The sequence below is a fragment of the Pteropus alecto genome, unplaced genomic scaffold, assembly GCF_000325575.1.
Source record: "Pteropus alecto unplaced genomic scaffold, ASM32557v1 scaffold87, whole genome shotgun sequence".
Lineage (NCBI taxonomy): Eukaryota > Metazoa > Chordata > Mammalia > Chiroptera > Pteropodidae > Pteropus > Pteropus alecto.
The window spans coordinates 14156585-14168819 of NW_006443225.1; the positions used below are offsets into that span (position 1 = coordinate 14156585).

The following is a 12235-nucleotide window of genomic DNA, read 5'->3' on the forward strand; positions in this document are numbered from 1 at the left end:
CGAGGGGAAGCACCTTGAAAAGATCCATGATGAGGCATGTGATCTTTGTACTGGACATCAAAAGGAAAAAGGGCACGCGCGACAGACACATTTTTGCAAATCTCAAAAAACTAAATACAAAGAATGGCTCAAGCAATAATCACTGGGCTGACCATATAGGTTTTACATTTATTATGATCGTTGACAAACAAAAAATACAGACCCAACACTTGCTATTTATAGTAAAATTCACGCATATCATAAGGTCTGTTAATTCAAGCCTCAGCTCGAAGTGGCATGAGGTGTGCTGGGAGCAGCAAGAAGGGCGGGACCATTTGTCATGGTCGGAACAGAGTACACAGGGTTCCACCCGCAGGATCGTCCAGCACAAACAAGGCATGCGAAACGGTAGAACCCAATCTAAGTCTCACCTGTTTAATGCATTGCGTGTTACACAATTACCAAGCAGTAATCCAGTACTGACATTTGTATTCTAGCATACCAGTTTCATTTATTACTCCTTATCATTGAAAATGTGTATTCTAGCAAATTACTTTCTACCAATCAAATAATGAGAGGTAAAGTCCAACTTGAACATATCAGCTTGAACATATTGGGATATTCCCAATACAGAGTGACTGGCAGAAAATATGAATAGAGAGAGATAGTTTACTCTTACAAAGGATTGCAGGAACCATGGCTTTACATGTAGTGAAATGCAATCAGATTTCTACTTTTTATTCTTTCCATATTGGAAACTAGACCCAGTGCGTGTATTTCTATATTTGTGTTTAATATACAAGAAATATATACACAAGAAACTGCTGCTTTAGGTGGCTACTGCTAAGGGTACTGAGTTTTTGCCTTTACTGCCTTCAGCACAGAATTCCATCTGCTATTCCTTTGTTCTAACTGCTCTTTTTTATACCTGTCTTGAAAAGAACTATGATTATCTTCATCCTCTGTCTCCGAAATGATTTCCATCTTCTGAATGATGAGTTTAATAAGCTCGTGCTGTTTTTCCACAAGAGAAGTCAGATCCTTCATCCTAAAAGGACACAGATGTTTCACGAGTTTATTTTCGGTTATCCTTATAGCCCTTACGAGTGCAGAAAGGCCTCGGTACTAGACGTGTCCTGTATCAGATTAACTGTGCTCAGGTGACAGCCTCATGTAGTCAGAATCCTTCTAAAGAACACATATTTTTAAAGTTTAAGTGGTTTTCCTATGGTTGTGCTGTTGGTTCATGGCTGGTTTACTTTTTTTCCCATTATAGAGATTAAAATACTGTTGCACAGCATTGTTAAGTGGCTTATGTAGGGTCAGACAGCTAGCAAATAGTTGAGCAGGGCTTTGAACTCAGGTAGATGAACCCCAAAGACCTCGCGCTCAACCTCTGTATACTAGATAGCTCCTCTGGGGATCCTCAAAAACTTTCAGTTTCAGTGTATGAATTCAGATGGCTCATGAGGAATGCAGCTTACGCTACTGGTTGGCAAATAAGTTGTTGGGTCTAAAAATATCTCTCATGATTCTCAATCTACTAGCAGTATCAGTCAGTTAAAGCATGCCTTAATACATGAGATAAACCCAAATATGCAACATATCCTTACCCGACGCATCATTATTTAAGAGTTTTAAGTTTCTCAAACACAGAGAAAAGGAAAAATACATACCGGTACTTCTGCTTCAATATTTCTACTTCTAAAGATGTATCAACATTTGGTATTTCTTGTCTTGAATCTTGGGTGCGACATAGAAAATGAAATATACGCTATGGGATAAAGAATTCATAGTTAGTCAAGTTAAACTCAATTAAGGAACTATTTCTTAAACACGTGCTATAATTCAGCTACTGAGCCAGGCATGCTAGCACAAATATTCTAGAACACATCGTGGCCCTCACGGAGCTCATGGTCTCTTGAGAGAAGCAGACATGTAAAGAGCAATATAGCAAAATCATGCATATTATAATAGAGGACAGTACAAGATAAATAATATAGGAGGGGTTAACTGAAGTAGAGGATTGTTTAGGAAAAGGTTTAACCAAATCATTTAATATTGTCTCATAAAAATGTTCATCCACAGTATGGAGGTTCCTCAAAAAACTAAGAATTGATCTACCATATGATCCAGCAATCCCTCTACTGGGTATTTACCCCACAGACTTGAAAACCCATATATGAAAAGATATTTCCACACCGATGTTCATAGCAGCATTATTCACAGTGGCCAGGGTGTGGAAATAACCGAAGTGTCCTACGATAGATGACTGGCTAAAGAAGCTGTGGTACATATATACAATGGAACATTACTCAGCCATAAGAAGAGATGAAATACTGGCATTTGCGATAACATGGATGGACCTCGAGATAATCATGCTAAGCGAAATAAGCCAGACAGAAAAAATTGAAAATCACATGATATCGCTTACATGTGGGATATAAACCTAAAAGCAACAAATGAACAGGACAAACAGAGACTCAGGGACATGGACTATAGACTAGTGATTACCAGAGGGAAGGGCATGGGGGAGGAGGGGAGAAGCAGACAGGGTAAAGGGAGTCAAATATAGGGGGGGTAGAAGGAGGGTGAAAGGAGCAAAGGGGATCAAATATACGGTAGCTGAAGGAAACTGGACTCTGGATGGTAATCACATAATTGAATATATAGATGTCAAATTATAATGTACACCTGAAAATTATATAATTGTATTAACCAATGTTACCCCAATAAACTTAAGAAAAAAGAAAAAAGTTTTTCCAGGCATTAAAAAAAAAATCAAGCCATGCAAATAAAAAAATATATATATATATATATATATATCCATCATAAGTGATGGTATATCATACAGGATTAGTTGTTATTTCTCTAAAACTGTTCTGCACCATTATCCAACATAACTGAATTACACATGGAAAAATCTCTGAGGGGGTCAAAGGCAGATGTGAAATGACCAGGAATGAGGAGTCCGGGCAAGAGAAGACGGCCACTTGCACAGGCCACCCAGGCAGTCAGAAGGCCAAACCTGGGACTGACCGGAAGTGGAGGGAGAGGAAACGGGGGTGCAGGTGCCAAGGCCGACACCCTGCACAGGCAAACGAATCCGTGTGGCCATTAACTGGCATAAGGATGGGGCTTTTTCACTCTTCCCCTGTAGGGGTGTCGGGAGGGAGGGGCACAGTGGACAAGTGAAGAGCATGAGCTTATTTCGAACATGCTGCAGTTGCGGGACATCTGAGACACCCCAGTGAAGGTGTACGTGACATCTGGAGACTGGGACCTGGAACTCTGAGAGCTCCAGGCCAGAGAAATGGATGCTGACCGAGCGTCTGTGTGCAGGACGTAACCACAACCACGGCTGCGAGTGAAGTCAGTAGGGAGGTGGCGTAGATCAGAACAAAGCGGAGGCTGCGCTTAGGTCGACTTTATTGTGTTACGGGCACAATGGGAAATAAACCTGCGGAGAACTCAGACTAGTCATGGAGACAGCGGCGAGCCCAGGGACAGCCAGGATTAGTGTCCAGTGCTTCTGACTCTTGGTCCCTTTCCCGTATATGGTCCCTTTCCACTATAATGCAGTGGCCTGGCTTGGCCTTTGCCACTTTGTTTTCTGTCTGTATACTCCCCGTGTGTGCGTGCACGCATGTGCGTGTATCTGTGAATAGGTACGTGTGTATCCTATGTATGCACATAGACACATACACGTATCTGCGTATGTATGTAAGTGACACGTGATTAGGAAAAACAAGGTAAACCTGCACCGTATTAAAGATACTTGAAGGGTGTAGCTGGCCCGCCCACCCGTCTGCTGTCACAGGGACCTGGTACGTATTTAACGCTGGAGCTGTGAGGAGCCACTGACAGGTGTCTCACCCTGCCCCGCCCCACCCGCCACTGCCCATCGCTTTCCCATCATGCTCTTTTCTTTAGACCACAATTATTTGTTTCCCATGGGCAGCGACACTCAAAGTCTATAAAAGGGCGCCTCGGGGATGATACAATGAACGACGCCGGGCGGTGTCGCATTATCTACATTTGCTCCGTGTACTCACTAATATCCTTCCGCCGCATCTGGGCCTGTTGGGGTACACGATGATGGAACTCTGATCCACTTGGCGCAGGAACCAGAGCGGCAGCTTCTTCTCCAGGTTGGTGTGAAGCTCCACCTAACGTGCGTCGCGGGTTTGTGGATAAGAAACACGCATGAGCATCTGGAACTCTTATGCTGCACAGAAGCAGTCGTCAGGACAGCCGAACGAAAACTGACCCGTGTCCTGATTTACGCCCAAGCAGCTGGGCTGGACAGGTGTCCTCTGTCACCAGCGCCCGGTCACTGGCCCCTGCCTCTCCCCTCATCCACCGACAAGACAGGGCCTGGCTACCTGGTTGGCCACGTGTTGACATAAAAAGAGGCTCAGGCAGTTTCCCAAGTTCTCTGCTGAGTTTGTTGTAGGAAATTTATTCCATTTTCGACCCTCTGACTAGGGCAGGCACAGCAGGGTTTCCCAGCACTGAGGGAATGCGCCATATTCAACAGCTGTGTTCTCAGACACCAACTATTCTTACACGTGAATAATGAGGACGGTGCTCATGTCAACAAGTGTTAAATAAATATGGCACTTACCTGCATGGCAATCCGCTTCAGCAGCGCGTGCTTCTGGACCTCAGCAATATCCCCCACCGCCAAGCCAATCTGAAGGACAACACGGAGTCGCATCACTACCAGTTCTGTGGCTCACCTAGAATGGCTCCCGTGGGAGAGTGTCATGGAATATACTAGCACTGGCCTCAAAACACCTTACAGAGAGCCGCAAAGCCTACGCACCTGCTGGTTCCAGTAACCTTAAGTGTCATCATGGAACGCTAAGACATACAAATTAATCTGACAGTCATCTTAAAGTTGAAATGTTCTTTTTGGCGAGGACGGGGGTGATGTGATATGAAATGCAGTTGGCACAGCCAGGCGACACGGCTGGAAACTCTGGGAGTTTAGCATCTAACGTGAACAAGAGTCACTTGACGACATAGAAAATTCAAAACATTAAAACGAGGGAATGAAGGAATTTATATCTTACATATGTTTGGCAGGAAATGGTACCCTTTAAGGATGGGTGAGGCGCTGGTGAAAAATACCCCATCTAGACATCTATGGCTAGATAGCATTAGGTGAGGGGAAGGGTCAGCTTGGTTGTACTCAGTCCAGATTAAATGAGCTTGCATTCACTCGGTCTGTTTGCGAGACGCTCAGTACTTGTCTGCGCTGAACCAGCCCCGGCCTGCTGCAGCCCGAGACAAAAGCCATCCCTGCTCTCAAGGAGCTCAAAGCCAAGGAAGCTCTGCAAGAGAAGGGCTGCGTCTGTCCGCGTCACCACCGCATGCCCAGGGCTTAGAGTAGGACAAGGCACGCAGCAGGCACACCAAGTAGATGCCACATGAACAGGGAGTGTGTTCTCGGGTGTGCAAACTAGCACCGAGGGCCACCTGGTCAGCAATAGGTTTTGTTTGGCAGATAATGTTTTTTGTTTTCTAATTGGCAAGCCTCGAGATGAGCACTCTCTCTAGATCAGCCCCCATCAAAACCAACTGTCTCGTTATTTCTACTTCGCACATCAAAGATACTTGACCGGTCTCTGAGGACATCTGAGCCTGTGAGTCATAGACTTGTCACTTGTCAGCCATTTGAATGTATGAGTCTAATTATAATTTATTAACAAGTTATCAATAAATTATTTAATATCAAATACCATTAATATTTAACAATAGCTAACATTAAATGCATGTCATGTTTAAAGTGCTTTGTATTAGCTCATTTCATCCTCACAGCCACCTAGGAAGTCGGTTTTGTTACTCTTGATCTGTGTCCTCAAAACTATGATAGCACAAGAAAGGGGCACCCAGTTCAGACCGGGGTGCTTCTGGGGTGGGGAAGCTGCTTAGGAAAGTCTGCCCGGGAGAGATGATGCTTGAGCTGAAAGTTGAAAGCTTTGAAAAGGTCATCCCAGGGCAGGAGGCTTCCCAGGAAAAGCGCAGAGCCCTGGCAGTGGGAGGGAGAGCCCGACACACCCAGTGAGTGTGTGTGGCGTGTGTGTCTGGACAAACGCTGCCAGCAGCGAGGGGTCAGGTCACATCAGGGCGAGTCCTGGATCACAAGGAACTTTGCATGCTGTGCTCATGGGTTTGACCGGGTAGAAGCTTTTGAAGAGTCATAGAAAGAAATTTGAAAGAGCCACAGACAGGCCCAGCTTTTCATTAACAGAATATCACTTCGGTGACAATTTGCAGGAAGGATCAGACAGAGAAGTGAGCCGAGATGGAGACTCCTCGGTCTCCTGCAGCGGGATGGGTGTGGAACCGTGGGGGTACAAGCTCTCGGGAAATAGGCTAAGAGGCAGACATTTGTTGGAAGCACGGAGGAAAAGGGGGTGGGTGGATGTAGACTATCTTCCAATGATCTGAGTCAGAGTTCGAAGGACAGAGAACGTGGTGGGTCTTGGCTCTGCTGGGTTTGCTTATCCTCTGGGATGGGCAGGTAGGGCTGCTCAGCGGGCGCCGGATGTGTGGATCATGAGAATGACACCAAACTGTCCTGCTAAGCCAGAGTCTTCTCTCGGTAAATATCTCCCAAAACATAAGTGATTCTGAGAGACGAGTGTGGGCTTTATATCGTTCTTTATTATTCTTAGTGGCATCTTTCATTTTCCTAGGTCACCAAAAGAAAACTTGAGAGTTGTATCAAGTAGGTGAATTGAAGCATTAAGTGGTCTGTATTATTTTCTTTCCAGAAACTCTGCCTAACACAGTCCCTGGTGCACAGTCAGACTCAGAAAAAGTGTATTGAATGTGCACACATACGAGAAAATGAATCAAGAAAACGACACGCCGTGTGATGGCGGCCGGGGCGCTCCACGGACCTGGGATGATTTCTGCTGCCTCAGCCAGGTGCTCATGGCCGGAGCAGGTTTTCTGTGGAAGGGCACGCTCCTGTCTGCTGAGGGGGGCCAGCCTTTGACTGGTGTCGATGCGGCACCTGCATGAGAGGCGCTTCCCCACTTAAACTCTGGTCCATGAGAAACTCAAGAGTAGAGACGAGTTCTACTCCTTCACTCCACGGTCTCTCCCTAACCTCTGAACTTCCCCTGCCGCCCTCGTGCAGCACACACCATTCATCTTTACTTCTGTATTCTGCTTTGCAGCTCTTCATAGCATTTACCACCCCCATGACATCATGCTACACAGTTGTTTGTTTACTGCGTAACTTCATGACTAGTTTATCACATAAGGACTGGGTATTGATCTGTTTTGTTCACCATTATCTCCCAACACCTGGTCAGTATCTGACATTTAGAACTTCTTGATAAATATTTGCCAAGTGAATGCATCTTTGCATCACTGGGCCCCACACTGTGCCTGGCATACGCCAGGCACTAAATGAATGTTGAACAAATGAATTTTCTAGGTGTCCCTTTTTCCCTTCATGGAGGAAGATTAAGGAGGCCAAGAATAATTATTATTAAATGCCCCAAATGATCGACAAACAGGAAGTACAAGGATAAATTACTTACAAGTAAATTCATGAGGACGATTGGGACAAACATCGTGAAGACAATAAGTTGTGCAAAGGACAAAACTGGATATGCCAATTCATTTCTCAGAAACGGTTCTAGAAAGGCATCGCGATAATTAATATCCCCTAGCATCATGCTGAAGGTCTGCATTATGGAGAGCAATGGAGAGCTGAAAGCATCCTGAGAAGACAGGTAAAAACGAAATGCAGAATGCGCATAATGAGAAAACTTTTCTCGGAGAATAAAATGATAAAACTCATAGTTATTTTTAAAAGTCATAGCATTATAGTCTACGGCCATGCTACCCTGAACGAGCCCAATCCCGTCTGATCTCGGAAGCTAAGCAGGGTCGGGCCTGGTGAGTACTTGGATAGGAGACGACCTAGGAAGACCAGGTGCTGTAGTTGTGAAAAATAAAAAAATAAGGGATCGTAAGCAGACAAGGTCCTTGTAATCTGTGAGGTCAACCAAGGGTTGCCTCGCCTAAAGAATATAAAGTCATAGCACTATAGCTACTAAAATGCAGTGATAAGAACCACTGGTGGCAAAGTCATCAAAAAGATCTTTTCTGCACATATAACAAGTCATCGTGCATTATACATAAACTTTTTGACTATGGAAAAAATTATTTGGTAAGATGATACTTTTTCCCAAAATAAAAATTATTTGAATGCTAATATATCGGATAAAATTAAAATATTCAAATATCATATTATTAACTTTCTACATCATCAAGATTTAAGTATAAATATATATTCCCAATAGTCATAGCAACAAAATCAACCCCTGACACAACTGCCTCACCTGTATACTCAGGAGGACGTAAAAGCTGAGTCCAAAAGCCACAAGAAGGAAGACAAACACGACCGTAGACCTCAACAAAGTTTTCATAATTACCTCCAACATAACAATGAAAATTCCACAGTTTTCAAATCTAGGAAAATTTGAAAAATTAAAATATTTATTTACTTTTCTGACCCAGGTGCACCTCGATCAGTGTCAGCGTTTGTCACGCACTGGGTAATCATCTTCACGGATGAGATCATTGACAGTTACTTCCAAAAAGGACTCATGAGAATTTATGAATAGTCAAGTCTTATTTTCAAGCTGTTCAGGAACCTGCTTGGTTTCTTCTTTTTTTCCTTCTTGTCAACAACCAATCTTTGATTGTTTTACCACTTGACCACTGGGCATTACTTCAACCACAGTAGGAGGGAGAAATCAGAGCTTCCCAGTGTCAGAGATGCCGCCACATGCTTGGGAAGGGGAGTCGGGGGAGGACCTGTGTGGCGCTTCCGGTGGGGAGTGACAGAATGAGCTCAGGCACCCGAAGCCACCTGTCACGGGGCACATACCCAGTGTTCACGTTCGCCAACCTCACAGCTTCCTGAGCTTTCCTTTTTCTCCCCCAGCAGCCTATACTGTGAAATATTTGGGTAGATAGCGAGGGTCATCTGGCCCTAACTTGTGCTCTTCCTTTGGCAAAGACACCTTGTTAAAAAGGGAGTCACCAGATTTTAAAGCTGAAGGGGACTTCGGAGATCTTAGAAACTAAGTTCCAGGGACTCACCAAAGTCACTGGTAATGACAAAGCCAAGAGAGTGGCACTACCTGGACCTGTCTTGAAGCCACTGCTCTTCCCACTATGTCATGTCCTGTCCAGAGGCTGGGACTCAGCCCACAGCTCTGTGCTCACGATACAGCAGTGAAGACCACGTGCTGGGGAAAGCGTGGTCCCTGAGAGTGGAAAGTCCTTGGTGAAATGCCTACCTCTGTCTTACTAGCTGAGATCTTGGGCAAGTTACTTCACTTAGTGCTTCAGTATCTTTTATACACCAAGGACTAGCATTTACCTCTCGCTATTGTGAAGGTTACGTGACATAACCCGTTTAACTCTACATTAGTGATTGTGGAAGACGGGGGGGGGGGGGCTTAGCCCTTTTTTCCCTTCTAGAATTAGATTCTTTGGGTTTACTTTTTCCCTTGTATCGCTATCGTTCCCCATACCTACCGCCTCATTTTGATCGTTTTAATCTAAATAAATGCTTACCAAATACTACCAGATCAAACAAGATTAGCCAATATTTTTATACCCATTTACTCCCCACAGTTAATCTAGATTTGTCTAAGCTGGTGGCTCTTGACCTGGGATGATTTTTCACCCCAAAGATAGTTAGCAATTATCTGCAGACATGTTTTCGTTGTCACCGGTGTCGGGGAGGGGTGATAGTGATATCTAGCGGGTAGAGGCCAGGGATGCTGCTAAACGTTCGTTAGTGCACAGGACAGCTCCCCACAACAAAGAATTATCTGGCCCCAAATTTCAGAAATGCCAGGGTTGAGAGAAGCCCGGGTCCACACTCTGAACTCCAAGCCTCCCTCCCCCTTTCCTTCACAGTCTAAAACAACTGGAAAAGGACTGAGCGAACTATAAACTTATGGTACTTATAATGGTTCTTCTTTTGACATTAAAAATGCCTGAAAGATATGGAAATCATTCCAACTGGTTTTACCTCTGAAGATACAACAAGAAGTTCATCCAATATAAGTGAATAGCAACTGCTCCGCACTGCCACTGCACGTGAGCTGGTATACCGACGAACAAGGGAGACACGAAAATGATGCTTGTTGTGTAGATGATCCATTCAGTGACATTGTTATTATCCAAAAAGTAAGTGCTTTTCTGGAGTTGGAAAGAATGAAGAGTTACCACATGTAGAGACCAAGGCCTTTCGTCTTATGGGTGGTCACATATGTGTAACCAGTAACTAACAACGCTTTTCTGGCGTTGCGGCTGGGGAGAAGTCTAGCGCCAAGGAGCCAGCACCTGCCATCCTGGACTGAACCCACAGGCCTGGTCACATCGTTGTTGGAGGTGGCCCAGCCTCTTGTGCTGACCTGGCACGTCAGGACTCTGATGCCTCAGGACAGTCTATGAGTGTCTGGGCTTTCCCCATAGAGTCCACGTGCACGTGGACTCTTCTCAGGATGCAAACGAATTAAAGCTGCTGCTGAGGGGGTGCGATGCCTGTGCCAGGACTCAGTTATCATAATGATTTGGTGTTACTTCCTGTTCTTAAAGATGTCATGTAGCATAGACCATATAAGTATCAATAAGAAAATATGAAAACAAATCTGATAGAGAAATCATATAATTTTACACTTCAATATAGACTATTACCTGTAATCCTCATGTTTAAAAAATGAAAATCATGATGAGATTAAGTAATATGCCCTAAATCATTTAATGTACAATGGAACAACAGTCTAACTCTCAGAACTGTGACAATTTACTGAAAGTGTATATATATATATATACATGTGTGTATATATATATATATATACACACACACACACACATATATGTACTTGCAATGTATATTATCAAACAGATGCAAAGCACTATTATCATCATGCAAATACCCATGTGTTTATATTACGTAACAGGAAATTTTCATAGAAAATGAGGTATTGTATAAAAGGTGTATAACTTATAAAAAAATAAATAATACCCCCAAATTCACAAGAAGTATACCCCCAAAATAGATAACAAAAGACTTAGAAATAAAAGATTGATGCCATTTATCCACCAAAGCAAAGACTTGCAGATAATTTACATAATTCTTGGGTCTGATCTGAACTTGGTTCACTCGTTTAAAAAAATAGAGTATAAAGTAAAAGTTATGCCGTAAAAGTTTCCAAATTGTATTATAACTTGAAATTTTATTCAATAAAGAAAAGCATTCCTGTTAGGAAAGGAATTCAAAGAAAGACTCATTTGAAATGGAGCCTTGAGCCAAGTAAATTCTTTTATTAAAATTTGTATTAAATTTATTGGGGGTGACATTGGTGATAAAATTATACAGGTTTCAAGTGTACGATTCTATAAACACATTAAAAATTATCAAATTAAAAATCTAACTATTATGTTAGCAAATTATTAAACTGCTGTCAGAGAAAACAGAGTTCATTCGTAGCTGAGCAGACCCACTATAGCCTAGTAAAACTGGAACATCTCTGTTTCAGAAATATCAAAGGCACCATAACAGTGCAGAGAGCTTATCTAAAATCATGTGAATTCTATATTTTAAAAAGTTTATGTTTGGTATTTCCAATCTATACATTTATCAAGGTAGTGACTTTATATTGATATGTACTACTAATAATTTATCAATTAATTTATGTTCTGCATATTAAAATATTTACAACTTTAGAGACATGAAATGTATTTTTTACCTGTTGGAAAATCTGGGCCAGTTCTTTGAAATATCCAAATAAACTTGATAATAAAACTAAAATCATACAAACTTTTATAGGATAGGAATTCTGAAATAAAAGTGTAAGACAAGCAATTAGGAAGATATACATGAAAACAATACTTTTACTTCTGTATCATTTCCACTACTAAATACCTATTTTGTTTTTCTTCTGCTTTGTTTCTATGTACTGTCCAGATTCGCTTTAAGCAGAATATTACTATGTGCCAATATAAAGACAACACACGCTCATTTCATAATGTCCTTATTAAGAGAGAGTCAGATTGCCACCTGAAGTCTAAAGGAATATGAATCTGTAGACCTATGTAGAAAATTATTTCACCATGGTAAAATACAAGTGACATTAAATTATCATTTAAAAGTTTTACATGTACATTTTTAAATGTACAATTCTGTGGCATCGCGTATATT

General features: G+C 42.6%; 1 protein-coding gene and 1 pseudogene across 1 annotated transcript in view; one reads left to right on the top strand and one right to left on the bottom strand.

Moving 5' to 3' along the window:
• Positions 1 to 822: 822 nt before the first annotated feature.
• The window catches only part of TRPA1 (transient receptor potential cation channel subfamily A member 1), a 42286-nt gene continuing 30873 nt past the window's right edge, over positions 823 to 12235 (bottom strand). Inside the window, exons 19-26 of the mRNA XM_015598608.1 lie at positions 11784 to 11873; positions 10061 to 10230; positions 8352 to 8481; positions 7545 to 7727; positions 4607 to 4675; positions 4035 to 4148; positions 1656 to 1753; positions 823 to 1027 (exon numbers count right to left, since the gene is read on the bottom strand). Of these exons, the coding sequence (XP_015454094.1) occupies positions 823 to 1027; positions 1656 to 1753; positions 4035 to 4148; positions 4607 to 4675; positions 7545 to 7727; positions 8352 to 8481; positions 10061 to 10230; positions 11784 to 11873 (1059 nt within the window). The remainder of the gene's footprint in view (positions 1028 to 1655; positions 1754 to 4034; positions 4149 to 4606; positions 4676 to 7544; positions 7728 to 8351; positions 8482 to 10060; positions 10231 to 11783; positions 11874 to 12235) is intronic.
• On the top strand, positions 7836 to 7954 carry LOC112472620 (annotated as a pseudogene).